Source organism: Macrobrachium rosenbergii, chromosome 32 (genome assembly GCF_040412425.1).
Source record: "Macrobrachium rosenbergii isolate ZJJX-2024 chromosome 32, ASM4041242v1, whole genome shotgun sequence".
Taxonomy (NCBI): Eukaryota; Metazoa; Arthropoda; class Malacostraca; order Decapoda; family Palaemonidae; genus Macrobrachium; species Macrobrachium rosenbergii.
The window spans coordinates 8,418,181-8,438,719 of record NC_089772.1 but is presented as its reverse complement, the minus strand read 5'-3'; the positions used below and the strand labels follow the sequence as shown (position 1 = coordinate 8,438,719).

The 20,539-nt window shown below is 37.7% G+C and overlaps 1 protein-coding gene across 15 annotated transcripts in view; it reads right to left on the bottom strand.

Annotated features, from left to right (window-relative positions):
• The window catches only part of step (cytohesin steppke), a 596,835-nt gene that overhangs the window by 112,647 nt on the left and 463,649 nt on the right, over positions 1-20,539 (bottom strand). For 4 of the 15 annotated variants that reach the window (XM_067132807.1, XM_067132804.1, XM_067132805.1 and 1 more), the window contains exon 2: positions 17,506-18,379. The exons of 8 other annotated variants lie outside the window; for them this stretch is intronic. In XM_067132807.1, the coding sequence (XP_066988908.1) occupies positions 17,506-17,691 (186 nt within the window). In that variant the 5' untranslated portion in view covers positions 17,692-18,379. Of the gene's footprint in view, positions 1-17,505; positions 18,407-20,539 lie in introns of all 15 variants that reach the window. 3 more of the 15 variants (XM_067132803.1, XM_067132802.1, XM_067132801.1) reach the window with 1 other exon arrangement.

Sequence of the window (20,539 nt, the reverse complement as noted above, 5' to 3'; positions counted from 1 at the left end):
ATTTCTTAAAGCAACGGTGATAAAACGATATTGACGAGGACTCTAAACCCAAAAGCTTACTTTCCCGGATACTAAAGATAATGACTTCGAATACAATATAAGATTTATGAGTTGTTAAAGTTTTAAAAACATTAATACTAAGAATAATGTGTAAGGAAAAGGGCATAAATAATTTCTTGGTAAAAAGATAAAGGAATTAAAATTCTCTGACCGATAACAAACAACGCTTGATAAATATGATATCATAAATTGAACGTTTCCTGTCGTGCGTCCAGTTTTTGAAGGGGCAGACTTCAACACTTCATGATTAAACTATGTACTTCAGTGCCAAGAAATTCAGGGAGACTCAGGGGTCATTTATTTCAGCAAAATCAGGGGTGCATCCTGTCAAACTTTCAGGGAACACGCGTCAGTTTAACTAACAATTGCGTGAAGTCTAACGGGAAGAGAAACCAGACCTTTGGCATCGCATATTAAAAGAAAATGTTGCATGAATGACATATTTTTCATACACGGATACAGGTGCTTATAACTAGTGAAAGCATCCACTGCACCACAGGATACAGTACTGAGGCGAATGATTTGAATTTACGGGACACTCACTATTAGGCCTGCACGCCAAGCTAAGTTGCAAGACCATTTGTAAAAAGTGCAAATTAAAGACGATGAGGATTCCTACCATCCTCTTCAGGTTATACACCTACGCAAACTGCGCACGAGAGAGAGAGAGAGAGAGAGAGAGAGAGAGAGAGACCTACGGATAAAACACTCCTAATTTTGTATACTACCCGTTTTCTATTATGAGCTGACTGAAGTAGGAGGGACTTCATCAATATCTCAACCACCCAGAAACGAAATTATTTTCCTTTGCATATAATAATACACTTACGACTGACAATGTATACTTGCGAATCATGCGACAGATTTAAAAAAATTATAATTAGCAATATTAATGAGCGGGAAAGTTACGTTACTACGAATTCTGGCTCAATACCTCGATTAACGGCTCTTCCCTAATTCTTCAGCCAATAAAAACAATTTTGTAACCTTGGGGACTAGAGTGAAATCACCAAAGGAGGGGCTGATTTGATTGAAAGTACACAGCTGATATAATTTAGTACACTTATTTTTCTTCGAGCAACCGATACCAGAAGAAAGTACACATAAACATATACTGGAGGCTACTAAGACACACTTGCTCACAATTTCAATAACGAAAAATAAACTTTTACTTACAGTACACTCAAATGCACACACACACACACACACACACACACACACACACACACACACACACACACATATATATATATATATATATATATATATATATATATATATATAAAAATTGTATATTATATTACAAAAATTGCTAGCTAACATACATACATTTACATTCATACATACTTATAAACATAACAACACAAAACACAATAATACATTCTTGTACTACTTACGCATTTCATAATAATAATAATAATAACGACATCCATGAAACAATTTAACTTTTAGTCTTTTAAATGCAATTCTCTCTGTCAGTTCCCCGCCGTATTCTAAAAGCTCAAAGTCTAATTAGCAAAGTCAAGAGAGAAGGAGAAATGGAAAGAACGACGTGGGATGGCTGAGGGGGAGAAAGGAGGAAGGGAGGGGTGGGGGTGATGGAGGGATGGCCAGACGGTGAAGGGGTAAAAGAACAGAGGATTCCTACGTCATCTTTAAAAAGTTCCGCCCTCCTACTGACAGCATATAGCACGAACCTTCTTTGCTGCTGGTGCTCCGATCGACACTATGCTCAAGAACCTCGTTACAAATAAAACATACACACACACACACACACACACACACACAAAATCAGTGAAATGTTAATGTGATTAATTCAAAGGCCGACATAAAATCACCATGAGGAAAATCGCACGCATAAATACCAAGAAAGATGATGATGCCTGACATAAATATCAAGGGAAAACATGAGCTCTCCCCCCCCCCGGCTCACCCCAACGCACCACAAACAAATATAAAACTGACAAAATACATCAAAATCAAATCAACTTTCCTCGTGACTTGATAAGTCTCTGAAATAATGAAAACAAAGTGGCAAAGACCGAATTTTTTGTGTTTGAAACAACATTAGCCAGAGCCAATAAGAGTCCCATCAAGTAAATGGCCCGTTTTAATGCCACGGAATAATCACCTAATGAAACCACCCTTCACATTGCACCAATATGCTTATTGACTGTGGCCTGGAAATGTCGTTCTCGCGTCTATGAAAACGAGGACTTACTTACCTGATCACAGGGTGAGTATATGGCACATTTCTTAGTGACCTCTTCCTGAATATTACACTTTACATATCCAGAATGAACCACCAAAAATGCACGTCAACAACCACAACCGTGAGGTTTCATACTCATTTTTGGCACTAAGGTGATCTAATTTAAACTCACAAGAAAACAAGTCCATATAAGAATAACTTACCTTTTTAAAACTCCATTAAAAAAGTTCTGAAGGAAATGCGCTACTTAAAAAATTTCTATCACACCAATGACGAGTCCTAGTTTTTTTTTATTTGAATTCAGATTGGAAACGAAATCTTTTCGTAATCCTCGGCATCCAACATTGAAGGAAAATTTTAGCAACGAAGAAATGACATTCCTTGCAGGATATTGTCACTTGCGTATTTCAAGATCACTCTTTTAATACGAAATTGTAGCTTACCGTCTACGACGCAACCAAGTCAACAGGAGCACCATACTCAAGAATGACTGCGCACTCACCTAGAAAATAAAGAAAAATAACAATTAACACAATGGCCTTGTGAAACAGGTTAAGTACAATGCCAAGTAAAAGAAAAAATCTTGACGTAAATGAAAGTTTTTGTTATCTGAAGACTGGAGAGCTGGGATAGAAATCTAGTTGTTTCCTAACTTTGTTTCAGAACGTTTGTGGACATCTTCTCCTAAATTGCCGCACCCTACCTATTGCAAACTGGTCCCCTCCCTTCCCCCCCCCCCAAAAAAAAAAAATTCACGCGGAATTTAGTGCCTTGTGTTAGTTTGGAATGTCATCACTTCCATTCCGTTTTCGAAACAATCTAAAATGGGAACTGGGACAAACTATGTTATCTCTCTCTCTCTCTCTTAATATTTTTTGGTAGTCCTTTGCAATTCGAAGGGCAAATGGGAACTGGGACAAACCATGTTCTCTCTCTCTCTCTCTCTCTCTCTCTCTCTCTCTCTCTCTCTCTCTCTCTCTCTCTCTCTCTCTCTCTCTTAATTTTTTTTTGGTAGTCCTTTGCAATTCGAAGGGCAAGCATTTGCAAAAGGAGCTGTGCTGGAAAAATTCGTCGGTTTCCAATCATTCTAAAAATGATTTTAAATGCTCACAGTTAAAACAAAATATTAATCTGAAATTAATTTAAAACCAAAAAAGGTGATGGAAGAGAAAATTAGTATATAAAAAAAACTAACAAAAAGAAGCATCTTCAAGGAAAATATAGATTTGGAAGCAAGCCTACAGACATGTTAAAGATAACAGAGATAACAGATCTAGTAAAAAAAAACAGAGAAATGCTTTGTGAATTGGCGTTAAAGTAAGTATAGCCACACTTCTAAAATAAGACGACTCTCGAGTGGCTGGGGTTAAAGATTTACCAAACTCGCCCAGCACACATCCACATGAACTGACGGTAAGAAAACAGAACTAGGGAGTATCAAGTTCCCAAACCGAAGGTCTACCTGAAGGAGCAAGACGTGACCTGCTTAAGACCACGAGGGTCTTGGGAAAAAGAAAAAGGCCTTCCTCAATTCGATCGACAGCTCGCCCGCCAAGGTCAGCCATGGGAAAACTGAGCCAGTGAAGAGTAGTTACGATAAAGTACCCTTAACAGATGTAGGATTTACGATGGGAACCCGGGATTTACAAGGTCTAACAAAGGTTTGCGTCGACACTATACTTCTTGGGCCCCAGTTTCTCAAAACGTTTTTCAATGAATGAAACAGGATGGTTGTACTTATGTAAATTCCATAGAATTCCCACGACTCTCACGTCATTTGTTGAAATTCACGACGGAAACACTGGTGCTGGAAATATGCATCGCCATAAACGTCAAAGTAATTCTTCTGAAACGACAAATTACTCTACGACGATGTAAACATGTTTATTCAATTTGTTATTCAAATAAAGCACAACATCACTTTCTAAACAAGGCTTCTCTGTTCAGCTGAGAGATGAGTTGCGTAAAACAATAAAACGTACAAAACGTTCGCTGAAGCCTTCTATAATACAGCTGCATAAACAGAATTTCGTTACAAAATTATCTTGATTTGTACACGTGCATAACACTTCTTTAACAGCTTACACTCCATGAAACTTCTCAGCAAAGCCTAACCTTTCACCAGAAATGTTACAGAGTTTGGACTACTAATATTAACCTCAAACTTCTAAAGGGAATAATGTATGTTTATCACCGTCATTGTACTACTGCAAGGATAAAAATTTTCAAATCTTTCGTCCATATATAAGTGCGCGCACGCACGCACGCACACATATATTACATATACATGTATGTAGATATCGTATATGAGGCTGTTACACTTAAATACGCTCTCTCTCTCTCTCTCTCTCTCTCTCTCTCTCTCTCTCTCTCTCTCTCTCTATATATATATATATATATATATATATATATATATATATATATATATATATCTCTCTCTCTCTCTCTGTATATATATATATATATATATATATATATTATATATATATATATGTGTGTGTGTGTGTGTGTGTGTGTGTATTATACAACAAGTACTTAAAATTTAGGCGTACTGTAAAAAAAAAAAAAAAAAAAGACGTGTAGTTTAAGCAGGGATTTTGCTGGACGAGGCTACAAAAACGAATCACACAGGACAATGGTAAATCCAAGGTTGGGTAAATCAAGCTTCCCTCAACCCCATCCCACACCGTAGCCGTTGTTGTTTTGTTTATGGCCTCTCTCTCTCTCTCTCTCCTTACTGATTCCGTGCCTTCTCTTGCCAAGAGTCCTCTAGAAAGGAATCCTCAAGCACCCATCCCCGACCCACAGAACCTTCGCTCTCTTTTCTTCAAATTAAACCAGAGAGTGGCCACGTGTGTTTTAGACTCTCCCTGCTTTTCTGCCCATACAGCCAAATGAGAAATTTCCCTCTCCCCACGTGTACCCCGGGGGGGACCACCATATGGAAGGCAGTTGGCAGTTGTCAGTCCCACCGTCCTTTTCCCCGAGGCCACCTCAAAAATCGATCGTTGTGACAAGTCACTGCAATGTGACTTCTCTCAAATGGGTTTCTGTCAATTTTCACTTTTTTTGGAAAATGGAAATATCTTCTTGGGGAAATGTGGAGCCACTGACCATGCAACGCACGCCCTGTTCTTAGAAATAACTTGGTAATTACGTTTTTCTATGAAGTATACAACTGGTAACTTAACGTACACGGATGTATATATTTCTTAAAATCGTTTACCTAGAATGTAATATTTCTGTGGGTTTTTTTTAAGTGAACTTCTTCAACAAAACTGCTACTTTAAGACCATGGCGTGTTTTTCTTGCAACTATGTAACTAGAGACAGTTTTTTTTTTTATTAACCTATGTATTTATGTACTATTCACACTGATATCTGTCCTTTGGTAAACGATGTACCTACAGTGTGAAAACTTTCCTAAATAAAGACTTTCTAGACGAGAAGTGGAATGCGAAGAATTTCACACCAGTACTCAAAATGTGCTATTAAGGCAAAACGTTACCCATGACTCCAGTAGGCCTGTCGAAAGCTTGTGTACTAACACACGAGAGCGTGTGCTTTTCGTTCCAGTCTGTCGTGCTTTCATTATTCCACGAAACGTGATTGGAAAGTGGCACAAAGAATATCTTGTAAATGGTTTCACCCTGTAATAATGAAGCTTACCTCGACACGGACCTCCCGTTTTGATGGTACGCATATTGTAGGAGTACTGTATATCATTTTTATTTCTGTTCATCCTCTGCCAACCTACCTTAGCTGCAACACACAACAGTCGACTAAAAATTAAGTAGCTAAGTCACAGTTCACGTCAAAAGGGGCATCCTGGATTGAGAATAACGCGGCCACATCGCTCTCCCTGGCAGAGAGAGAGAGAGAGAGAGAGAGAGAGAGAGAGAGAGAGAGAGAGAGAGAGAGAGAGAGAGAGAGGGTGGGATAATAGACACTTGAAATCTACAGAGACCTACAGGGCACATCGCTCCGCCCAAAATGCATCTCGAGCACATGGTCGCAAATCTCATTTTTGGAGGTGGAACCTCTGCAATCATCCCATCTACTTACCCTCCTCCCTTAACTCACGTTCCAGCTCTCCTTTTAATTCTTGATGGAGATACATCCCTGGACATCAATGCGAATACTAACGGTAAACAGCAAAACGTACAAGCTATAGAGCGAGAGTTCCTATTCATCCTCTCTACATTATCACTTATTCATCTTACTTCGTCGACGTATTAAACTTTCTTCATAAATAAAAAAAAATATAATAATGATCAACATAGATATGAGCATTCTCTCTGGTCCTCTGCGATGTAATAAAGCGAAAAATCTAACCCCGAAAAAATGAGGGAAGACTGACAAATTTCCGGAGACTAGTGAACACGGTGAAGTCAGTCTTTTCAACATTCCGGAGTTGGTGTAGAATAAAGTGAAATTAAATTACATTAATGTTGAAGCTAACGATCTGGGAATCAATTTTATTTTTCAATGCGACTCTTCCTAATGCTAGTGACTGACAGGAAGCTACTCTGGAGATAACCTTCAAAAACTACGTCCATCCGGTATATATTCGGAACAATATAAGGAAATTTTCAACTAACAAAAATCTGAGAAATTCCCGTTACAAGAAATTTCTGACAACAAAAACTGGAAACTGATTTCTGGTATAATTAATTCCCTCTCCAGCCCTCGATAAAAAAAAAAACACTAAAATTACAAATAATTTCTCCAAAGCACAGCCTTCCGTGACCAGTATGTGCTTACGCATTACTAGCAGCGATGGACCCCCTCCTTAGGGTCCTCTTTTGAAGGTCCCCTTTTCAACGCCCCATACAATTCAAGAAGCAAAATCCCGAACCTCGCCAATATGTTCATGATCCATGACAAGTCTTTAATGGAGCAGATGTGCCCCATTCTATTTCCCTAGTACTCCGATCTAAGTAGGAACAGACAGCCAGAAGATGTGGTAAAACTGCAGGTTTAAGTTGAAAGACACCCTCCAGGAGTTGATGCGTACCTGTCTACAAGAAGAGTACACCTCCCCATTTTGCAACTTACGTAGGTGCACTAAGTGCCTACTTAAGGTCCGCGTCGACTCTCATAAAGGTGTCAGCCATCTCACAGGTCTTTCTTTGAGCAGAAAAGAAAATAACGCCATAAGATCCCATGATAAATCCTGTCGCCTTCACGTAAAACAAAGTGATTTTAAAATCCTTGACCAAACACCCAACAAATATTACCTTCCATTCTTCGAGTCCCATAAAAAGCAATATCCCCCTCACTCAGCAATCAACCTATCTCCATCCCACTGTACATAACATAGCATCTCACCGACGGAACGTAATACTTGTACTATTTCTTTAAAAAAAAACCTGGATATTTTTTAATCCACCTCATCGTTCAGAATTGAGTTACGTCACCACTGGGTAGACAAATGATTTCCGCTGGAACAGGTCTTGGGCCCCCTACCTACTCCCCCCATCTCCCTTTCCTCAACTGGGAGGTCAGTGACACTCCAACTGTAGACGTCACATAATTCAAAACTCAAGAAGGTAGTTAAGTTTCACTGACGAGAAATAGGAATGTGCAAACCTTATAAAAAGCAGGAAAACATACAGACTCTATTACGTACTGTATATAAATAAATATGCTATTAAAAAACTATACGTGAAAATAAACCCCTTTCAAAGAACTGGATGAAATTAAATTTTTCTACGAAATAAAAATAAAAAACCTTGATCTGCAAATAAAGTGTAAGTCATTCACAATTCTTTCAAATATATATAATCAAATCTCACAAATCCTTCAAATAAAAATAGGGTAAAAGTACCACGCCTGGGGTACAGCAAACGCCCTTTTAGTCACACGAACAATTCGCCTTAAATGTACCGAACAAGAATGTGTTCACTCAAGCTGACGTACACGCAAGTACAATGCCATATCCTGCCTGTGAAGCGTCTCTATAGCATATCTAACATGAAAACCGCAATGCCATCTGGTGGACGTAAGTAAACAAGATCAGGTGGACTTTATCTCATAGAAATACTATGGATATATTAACTGGACACCTACAACTGCGCAGAAGGCATGAAAACCTAGAAAGAACTTTGCTGTATATCACACCGTTTTTATCAACTTTTTCCAGCAATGAAAAAGTTTATCCTCAACAAAGGTTGGAACCAAAGAAAAACCACCTTACAGCCGTCATAACCACCATCATCCACTACCTGCTGAAAAGTAATCCAAGATGAACGAGTGTTAAAAAAAAAAAATTCCAAGATATTTCATACAATTATACACTCTTTAATCTTGGGACACACCTCGGCCCCCTTCAAAGTTGATCTACATCTCCAATCTTCTCAGGCCACAGACCTGGAATAAGTTCGACCTTTACAAAGAAGTGTTCGAAATTTCAGACATGATACGACGCCGCTGGGGGATATAACGGTCAAAAGTGACACGTATGCCATCTTAGTGGAATCCCGCTCCACATTTTCCTATTTCAAAAGGCTGAAAAGTGGGTTTGGTCCGAGTGCACCCGACTCCAAAGATTCCAATCAGTACAACAATACTGTCAAAGCATTTCAAGACTTGAGATTCGCAAAATATAAGTGTGACGCGTCAGAATCGGTTCTGTCGTTTTAAAATGTTCTATAATCACTGTCGACTACAAAACAACCAGATTCTGAACATTTGATCTTAGGAGACAAAAAAGCGTCTTGAGGACATCCAGTGATCTTTCGGGCATCTACTCTACTTGCAATTCCGAAGACAAAAGTAAAGAACGTCTCGTATGGCGAAGTGAGTATATAGCTGTCAGTGGAAGGGGGGCTGCACGAAGCCTGCGAAGGGGCATCATCTCTCCCTTGGCATACCTGTGCGAGTCGCTGACGAGGAGCAGGTGAAGTTATTTCCTGATATAGAGAGAATTCTGGAGAATCGCTTCACGACCCTCATTCCGCACGTTCTTCCTTCAAACGCTGCACCGTTAACAAGACTGCTTCTACCGCAAAACTGATGCAATCATAATTTGAGTGAGAGGTCAGAAATCTTGTTTATATATATATATATATATATATATATATATATATATATATATATAAATATATATATATATAATATATATATATATTATATTTATATATATATATATAGATATATATCTTATTTATATATAGATAATCTCTCTCTCTCTCTCTCTCTCTCTCTATATATATATATATATATATATATATATATATATATATATATATATATATATATACACACACACAAACAAACACACACACACACATATACACACTAAGCACCAGAACAGATATCTAACATTTCTTCTCAAGGTTCACAGACAAATGTACAGATCTCTAATTCTTAAATCAACTAAGATTTATCTTCTTTTTATAAGCTTCATGAATTCATGAATATGACCAGAGTGGTCGTTTCATTTCCTTAAAATTTTCACACAAGACCGGCAAGAGACCAGATTTAACATCAATGTTAAATCGACAAAATTGCTTTGTCACCCTTAAAAAAAAACAAAAAAACATTGAAGATCCATAAAACAGAAGAGAGCTCATTTTTTCAAAGGTTTCATTCGTGACTGCTGCTATCATTTCCTTTCACATACTCATAAAAGTTCTGACACTTTTCTTTTCTACGTTCCATACATTATGACACACTGGACTCAATATGTCTGAGGGTCCCATACACTTCGAAGGCGTCATATTTTTGCAAGAAAACGTTTCCCATCACTGGCCACAGATTCCAACTTCTACATTTTCTTATAAGATTATACCTCTGCATCCTCACGCAGCCTAAAAGATTGGAGGTCTTGGGGAGATCTGCTTCCTATTTCTTCTCCCCACTCTGACAGTTACACCAACTTATGGCGTACAAGGTCAGTTACTTCATGATGGGTCTTTATTCTACTTTCACGTCGAATTCACCGCTACAGTCCAGTTAACAAGACAAGTAGCATTCAAAATTTTAAAAAAAGAAGCAAATACGGGAACATTTTTTTACCAAATCAATCGAAACTTGCGACTTATCTTTATTAACGTCTGTCTGTCAATCACAAACACAGTGCATTTATTCGAATGACAGTTAACATTATCCTAAACCCTAGACCTGTGACAGCCAACGACAATGAAGATTCAAACCTACATCAGTGATAACAAAATTAATTACAATTAAAAAAATAACGAGTCAAAATACATAAACATTTCTATACAACGCCTTTACCTACTAAATAACCAATATCACTGTTCCCATTCACAACATCCTACAAGAAAATGAAGATGACTAAGTAGTACGGGGGAATAATTAACTTGTTGCTATCGCAAAGATGAGGCCTAAAAAGACCACTCCACAAAATTATCAACTATAGGCCTACTCTCCAAACCGGTCCCACAATCAAGTAATCAGTGGAACGTCATATTAAAAAAACTTCATCCTTCATTAAACACTCGTTGATGCGACTCTAATAATAATAATAATAATAATAATAATAATAATAATAATAATAATAATAATAATAATAATAATAATAATAATAATAATAATGAAGAAATCTACAGTGGTGTAGAAGTAAATATATATTTTAGAAAAATATTTTTCTAAAGTATATACATTTACATCTACACCACTGTAGATTTCTTCACCATTTAGTGACTCGTGCTATTAAGAGATTTTTACGAATAATAATAATAATAATAATAATAATAATAATAATAATAATAATAATAATAATTATTATTATTATTAATATTATTATTAGCACAACAACATACAGCCAACTGGTACAAAAGATCCCAGACAATAAACTGAACTTTATGATAAAAAAATAGTTTAAAGGTTCTACAAAAATAGCCTAACAGGGTTCTATATGTAAGGCATATCCTGTAGAATCTAACTAACAATAACATCAAGCGTAATTTCTCCCGTTTTTTTATTAAGTCAGAATCTATTCATAATCATTGCACAAAATCATTCTACTAGTATTTTATCGACTGAGAATAAAGATAAAAAAAAAAAAAAGACATTAGGGGTCAGATGGGAAGATAAAGGTAGAAAAGATTCCATAATTTAAATCACGGAGGTTACATATGCAGCTGTGACAAAGAAAATAGGTAGACGGAGATGGCTTGGACATGTCCTTCGCACCACCTCAGGGAGAACGGCAAGTGATAGTGACAGCTGGGATCCTTTAGGCATTGGAAGAGTTGGTACACCCGGACACAGACGGGAGGCTGGAGATGAGTGAAAATTTACGGAGGAGAGAGAGAGAGAGAGAGAGAGAGAGAGAGAGAGAGAGTTTTACAAAGGCCCTTGGAGTCGCACGGCGTTGTCGTTGTTGATGAGGATCATTAACCAAATGTGTGACACACACGAATTCCCAGAGAATGGGAACATTTGGCACAGACGTCTTCCGACGAAGACAAATTGACCACAGAGTTTAAGTAATAGTTATTCAGGATAAAGCAATAAAAAAACGACCGCGTTAACTTGAAACAACAGAGTGGCGTCAACTTGTCAATTCTTCACACTAATCTTCAGCGAAATTCATAATAGAAGTTATACTTTTCCTCAAACTCTGCCCATCCCGTAATAACTAGACAGGCCTTGCTCATACGAGCCTCACAATACATGATGACTCATTCAGTAAAAATGTCTACACGCATTGGGATACCATGTCCACATTGGCAGTTTTAAATTTAGGCTACAATAAAATAAAAGTACAAGCAGATGAGAAACAGCAAGCGAGAGAGAGAGAGAGAGAGAGAGAGAGAGAGAGAGAGAGAGAGAGAGAGAGAGAGAGAGAGAGAGATTTTAGAAAAACCAGCAACAGCCGTCACGGCAGTAGTTGTTGAGAATGCAAAGAAATAACAGTGAACAAAAGGCCTTGTCTGGTGACTAACCCGAAATGAGTATTAGGAAGCTGACGCTCGCTGTCTCTTCTTCACGTCTAACCTAATGATACTCAAAAGGCTCATAACGAAAATTAAATCGTTCTAAAATTTCGAACAGAAATTCGAAATACGAATCGCTTGGGGAACATTATTATGCAAAATATTCTTTGAACATTCACTCCACTGTCTTAACGACCGCAGTATATTCAAAACAATTTCTGAGCAGAATCTTCAAATAAAATAAAAAAAAAATGAAAAAGTGTTTCATATACTTGAAACACTTTCATTTTTTTTCAATATTTTATTAATACAGACTTTTTCCATATCCATTCATTTGCATATGCTACAAAACATATCAGAAGTATAATTTAAGACCTATTCTATTCACACTTCCCACATATGGTTATGCATTTCCACCGCAATCCTCTTCCACTGCCAGGAACAAAGCTGCCTCTATTAAGGAGAACTTGAGGCATATTCTTTCTATTTTCTTTTTTTTTTTTATGAAAATTCGCTGATTTCATCTTGGAAACGACATGAAAGCAAGTTACACATCACCATCAACTTCACCCCAGGTTGTAATTTGGCGGCGACAAAAAGAATGGAAGGCAAAAACTCTTGATCGTATCCACTGTTCAGTTTTTTGGATTCCTCAGTTCAGTTTCAGTGGGTGAGTCACAGTAGCTGGAGAGAGAGAGAGAGAGAGAGAGAGAGAGAGAGATAGAGAGAGAGAGTTTATATTTTACTTTGTATTTCTGAGAGATGAGAGAGAGAGAGAGAGAGAGAGAGAGAGAGAGAGAGAGAGAGAGAGAGAGAGAGAGAGAGAGATATTTTACTTTGTATTTCTACATGCAAGGATGAAAGTTATAAAACTTACACAACAGCAATGAGAGAGAGAGAGAGAGAGAGAGAGAGAGAGAGAGAGAGAGAGAGAGAGAGAGAGTTTCTATACTTTACTTAGTATTTCTACATGCAAGGATGAAAGTTACAAAACTTACACAACAGCAATGATAATGAGAGAGAGAGAGAGAGAGAGAGAGAGAGAGAGAGAGAGAGAGAGAGAATCTTTACACGAGTTAAAAACACTAATGACATAGGGAGATAAGTCGGCCACGGGTAGTGCTTGTGACCTCGGGTAAGATTGCAGCGCTCCGCAGAAGACACTAATTATGCAAAAGGAATAGAGTAGGGGGGTGGGAGGGTGGGAGTTGGGGAGGGAGGAGAGGGTTGGACAGGATGAGTCATGGGTACTACGTAACATATATAGTTCACTTCGTTCCCAATTAGCCGCACTTACATCCCATGAAAGCGACGCGAGCGAGGCAAGACAAGGCACAAGGACCGAGCTTCGTCTCGTTAAGGTCCGAGAAGTCACTTGATAAGCGAATCTCCGATGACGCCTCAGCGGTTTCCTTCTTTCCACAGCAAATGAACGATGACAGCCGCGCCGCATCGCAGCTACGTGGCCTTCGAGAAGGCATAAAATGGCATCGTGAGGTCCAGCACCACAATCTGGTTCTTTGTTAATCACCTTTCCTTTCTGATTTCAACCATTCTTCTGACTTTGAATAGCGAGTAGGTCTACCAGCAATACGTACTCTCTTTTATTCTAGTCGAGGTAAGAAAATGCGTACAAAAACTTTGGAATCAACATTTACTTTCCATTGGAAAATAGAAAAAATCAGTTTTAAAAGTCACTGTAACAATTAATTTATAATATATATATATATATATATATATATATATATATATATATATATATATATATATATATATATATATATATATATATATATATATATATACACACACACATTTCGCACGTGATTCGTTTATCATATTATATCACCACAGGTGAGGAAAAAATATGACTGGTTGTAGGTTCTGACCGGTTTCGACTTTATTTCTCAACCATTGACTAAAAAAAAGTCGAAACTGGTCAGGACCTACAACCAGTGTCCTATTTTTTCACCCATGGTGGTGTGATATATGTATATGTATGTCTGTATGTATATTACACATTTATATCATTTATATATATATATATATATATATATATATATATATATATATATATATATATATATCTCTCGCATTCGGTTGCGCTGCAAGCACACACCGTCTGCCAACACATGAGGAATCTTCTAAACACCATCAATCGTCCGGAGCGCAAACAGCGGTGACGGTGGCCTGTGATCCGACCAATTTGAGGTGAGGAGAAATAGGAGATAGTGACTGGTCTTTTTCCGAGCCTTGCGGTTCACATGACCCCACGAACATCTGATGATGTTTCGCCGATGAAAACACTCTTCTGTTTGAGCTCTCCGAAATAATGTTATTGACGAAAGTCTGGTCTGACGACCGGGTACAGGAACCGTTCAGTACTACAACAATTATTATTACTATTCAGTAGATGAAACCTATTCACGTTGAACAAGCCCACAAGGGCCACTGACTTGAAATTCAAGGCTCCAAAGAATGTTGGTTTCAACCTCCCACCGCAGAACTCCACACTCCAGCAGTAACTGATCACGACACAGAGCCAGTGATTTTTCATAGCCCTTGGGGAGACGCGAATCCGCGACATCTGAGTGGCAATCCACGACAATAACCACTATACCAGCGGACCAGCTAGACTGGATTAAAGGTAGGAGTGTAATAAATGCTAAAAACAACGTCCACTATACCAGCGGACAAGCTAGACTGGATTAAAGGTAGGAGTGTAATAAATACTAAAAACAATGTCATAATAGATTAATCCGTTCAAGATAAAAAAAATACCATCTATTAAAAGATTACATGACATCATCATCAGTCAACACCTCTTTTTATGGAATCTGAAATGATATTTCCTTCTGGTGCTTCACATTTATTGCAAAGCTGAAAAATGTCAAAACGGACAGTTTAAGACTTTCATATAAGTTTTAAATTTCAATTAATGATTGAAAATCACATAAAAACTAACCCCAGGAAAAGACAAATGCAACTACTACCACACGACCCTTCTTCTCATCGCACCATATCAGTCTACACACACACATATCTATATATATATATATATGTATGTATGTATGTATGCATATACACATACATATATCTATATATATAATATATGTATGTATGTACACACACATATATACATACAGTATATGCATAAAGCCGCATGTTGTGTGACGCTATAATTCCAGTCTCGTCAATCTGGGACGACGAGTCAGGCAACAGGCACGAAACTGGCACAAATTCGGCGAGAGGAAACAGCGCGATAGGATAGCGTCACTCCTTATCAGCCGGGCGTCAACATACTCCCAACGAGAGAGAGAGAGAGAGAGAGAGAGAGAGAGAGAGAGAGAGAGAGAGAGAGAGAGAGAGAATGTCTTGGATAAGACGGTATGTTACTCAGAACATCAAACTTCGTACCTAATCCACCTCTGACATTTAAATTCCTAATTCAACGCGACCAACGAAGAAAGGAAATTCTTTATAACTACTCAAGTGATTCGGTAAAATATATTAAGTCCCTTTTAACACACAATATATATATATTATATATATATATATATATATATATATATATATATATATATATATATATATATATATATATATATATATATATATATATATATATATATATATATATATATATATATATTATATATTTATAATTGTAACAGCCTCAATGCCCTCTTAACTTCTCAATTCATCGCACTTTTTGGACACGCTTGTCACTACAAAGCCTTAAGATCCAAGTGCAAGAAATTGAAGTGGTTGTGATGTCCGGTTCGTGTAGTGACAAGCGTATCCAAGAAAAGCACAAGGAATTCGAGAAGTTAAGAGGGCATTGAGGCTATTACAATTACGTTTGCATTTGATAAAAAGTGACCAGCAGATTCTATACACACACACACATATATATAAAGTGACCAGCATTCTATATACACACACATATATATATGTATGTATGTATGTATGTATATATGTATATGTGTGTGTGTGTGTAAACTGCCAATCACTCTCTACGTTTCCAATGACAATCTGTAACCATATTTTCTGGAAGACGAACAGGTTGAGAGTGTCATGGAGCATCCAACGTAACGGGATATCAAATGTATATCCAACAACTCAGAATGTGATATGTTGACGAGTAGCATGTCAGGATACAGCTCTAAGGTTACGGAAACATGAAACAAGGGTACCGGTATTCATCTTATGTAACCTCGAAAATTCCTCGTCACACTGGGTGAGAAAAGACTAAAGCAACTATCACACCAGCAGCAAATGATCCATATATATTTCCTGAAACAGCTGTCTATTCATTATACAACTCTATTCAAAGTGAACTGAATTAAAAGTCGTCCACTGCATTTCTTTTTGGGAGACACCCACTATCAACACTGCCCTAAAATGGAATACTGCAGTATCTGCAAAAATGCAAAACTGAGAAAACTGCTAGATGCTCCCTTGCCTTACTGCTGATTTTGCAGATGCTGCAAATGGGACCCCCTAAATACTCGTGGAAAGCATAGAAGAATCATTCTGAAACTGCAGTAACTTGTGTATTAGTGTTCCACGAGCCCAATAGGTGGCATACCTTAATTTCGAAAATTTTGCAGATACTGCAGTTTTCCAAGTAACACGAGTTGTTTAAGGAGGAAGAGCTCACGTCGACAGAAGGTCAGCTTAACCTATCAATAACAACATAATATTTCGTATGACGGCAAGTGAAAACAACGACAAAAATTCTCATAGCTTCTTCAGATTAACACTGCAGTAGATACAACTTCACCAACATCATCAAAATGATTAGACATTTCAAGTAAAATTCGGTTTTAAAGGCTCTCGCCTCATTCCGATTTCAGACTGATAAAATTCACTATCTATTATCACTGATAGGGAAGACCATTATCCCATTCAAAACTGACATAACAATATTGTAGTTACGCAAAAATAATTTCCTGAGTTTATATATATATATATATATATATATATATATATATATATATATATATATATATATATATATATATATATATTATATATATATATATATATATAACCAAAGTCTCCAAGGATAGGAAGGCTACTGACAGTCACAGAATATATAAATACTTAACCTTAAGCAGAAACGAGAGATCACCTGAACACTGGTTCCACCCATCGATGAGCTGAAGGTGTGGGAGGGGCTTACCTTGTCGAGGTCCACCCATCAGTGGATTCTTATTTTATTTGTAAGTTACTGAAACAAATGACGTCAGACCTGACTCCGGGATTCGTGGAGAGAGAGAGAGAGAGAGAAAATTTTCCCGTAATGCACAATGTTACTTACTTGTCCATTGAAAGCGTCATGGTCGATGTCCCTGAGATCCAAGAAGGACTTGGACAGCCTGTGGGAGACGAGAGTGACGTTGGAGATGGTGGCCCCATCGAAGAGTTGGCCCACTCCTAAGCGATCCTTTTTCTTCTTATAGGTGCCCCGCCGCAGGGTCAAATAACCCCGGATGGTAGAGGTCATGGCGGTGACCCGACCCGGTTGCTAACTTACGCAGGCCGCAGGGTCAAGAATCTTTCACACGGAAAAAGGGGTCGCCACCTCAGGGGTTGAACCTCACACCGGGGTTCGTCTTTCCACAAAACGTTTAAGTTGCTGAAAGCTACCAGGCAGCTATTTACATGCTAATCGCAGGAATACTGCGTCATCGTAAAGCTCAGTTTCACACACTTTAACTTGCTATCTATTGTAAACATATACCTCACGTGCCGGTGATTTCATATTCTTTTCAATAAACAATAAAACTGACCCACAACGTCCATTTTCGTTTTCAGTTGTACATGAAATTCCACTACAAGATTATCTCAATTTTTTCTTCTTCAGTCAATTCAATTTAACAAAGGCTTCCATAATATACTGACGAGTTCTGTACAACGAGGATCCGGCTCTAATAAACCCAAATCCCCTTTTCAGCGACTCCTCTAAATCATTTCCTTTCTCTTGGTCCCCGTGCGACGATCTTCCACACAAACTCATGATCACTCAACCCCGGTCCGGTCAGTCGACCCCAGATCTGACAACAGTCACAGAGGGCAGCATGGCGGGTCCGGGGTGGCTACTATCTTCTTATCGTTAAAATCAGATTTGAAAGATACATAGTGACGTCCTTCTGACAGATGTCGTACTCTCATGTAACTGTTCACATTTCTGTCTGGTGTTATCAGAGAAATTTTATGAACTGGAATATGAGTGAAAACACATATAGTAAAAAAACAAGCTAAAAAAACGCACATAAAAAAAAAAAGAATTCCTATTCTAGTTAAAAATTCTATACATTCTTCGAAGAATGGCGTGGAATTATTTTTCAGCACACTACTGAAAAGGCAAGCAACGCGTCAAGACCTAGAAAGCAACAAATAACAAATACTAGGGAGCAAGTGTGAATCAGAAATCGCAGGAGAGGTAACGATCATCTCACGACCTTAAATTAATAACTTATGTCTGCCCAGAAAAAGGTCAATGGATTCTAGATTTAGTGTAATTCACCCAAGTTTGGCCTCTCATGACTACGAACTAACAAAACGCGGCACTGATAAATAACCTACAAAACAAAAGGAATTAAAATTCATTCCTCTTCATAGCATCGTCAAGAAAAAATACAATCACTGACTCAATCAAAAGAATAAACGATAAAGCTAACATCAACTTTTCCACTCGTAAGACACCTAACCGGCCAACGTTTCAAGAACCACACCCCAAAAGCGAATCCTCTTCAACTTCCTCCTAATCAAAGATGTTCAGTTCTCATTAGCTCATTGGTAGAGAGTCAAGTGGCGTCGTTTCTTAGCGGCATAACATCAACTTCGAACGTACACACACCTACACACATGAAACTCCATGAGAAACCTTCCACAACTGCGTGTGACCACCTACTGTAATCTAAAGCAGTAACAAGAAGGACATGAGAGGGAAAAAGCGGGTACGGAGACGCTGGTCGCGTCACCATTAAAGTGGTTCGTTAGGATGGCTTCCTCACACCATAGTGACCGAATCTTGGTGGCCACTTCAGCCACTGGCCGCAAACAGGAAGAAAAATGGGCCTTGCTGAGTCCTTCTATAAGGAGGAAAATCCCTCATTACTATATTCACTGGGCTCCCAAGGCTTTCATTACTAAGTTCCTATCCATCACGTTCATAACATTTACACATTATAAAGTCTCAGGTCAGGAAGGCATCGCTGCATATAAATGAGAGAGAGAGAGAGAGAGAGAGAGAGAGAGAGAGAGAGAGAGAGAATTAAAATTGAAGTTTAGCTAATCACGAACATCTTCCGAACTCCCATTCCCCAACACGACTGAGTAATGAGGCTGCTTCCTGCAAAAAAGCTGACGAACTGCAACTTTCTAAAGGACAGAAGCAAAGTTGACTTCATGGCAGACAGAGAAACATGAAGCCAGAATTTCATCAGTTAACAGGTACTTAGCAAATTTAAGTCAAGTTTACACTGCTCTGCTAAATATACAAGACTAGCATAGCAGTTTTTATAATCAACAAGTAAAAAATGCGTCGGAGTTTCTTCGCAGCAATCGAGTTTTCTGTACAACGTATAATGCAGTATGGAACTTTCAGCCGCGGCCCATGAAACTCAGCCACATTCCGATGGTGGACTGTGTTGCTTGTACCTATCTCTGGTACCTTTAACAAAATAAAAACTACTGAGGCTAGAGGGCTGCAATTTGGTATGCTTGATGATTGGAGGGTGGATGATCAACATACCAATTTGCAGCCCTCTAGCCTCAGTAGTTTTTAAGATCTGTGAGCGGACAGAAAAAGTGCAGACGGACAAAGTCGTTACAATAGTTTTCTTTTACAGAAAACTAAAAACTACATACTATAGTCAAACTTATAAAGGACCATTTTTCAAGTACTGTGAGGCTGAGTTTTGACAGTTCTACAATAAACTAAGAATAAAAAGGACTATAAGCAAGGTGCATATTACTCTCTCTCTCTCTCTCTCTCTCTCTATATATATATATATATATATATATATATATATATATATATATATATATATATATATATATATATATATATTTATATATATATATATATATATATATATATATATATATATATATATATATATATATAAATATATATTTTGTGTGTGTATATATATATATATATATATATATATATATATATATATATATATATATATATATATATATAGATACACAAACACAAAATCCTACATACTACTCAGTAGCAAAACCAATGCTTAATAAAAGTAGGTTCTTCGTTATTTCATACTAATTTTGTATTCTATTCCAATCACTCATGGGTGCCACACACACAAACAAACAAACAC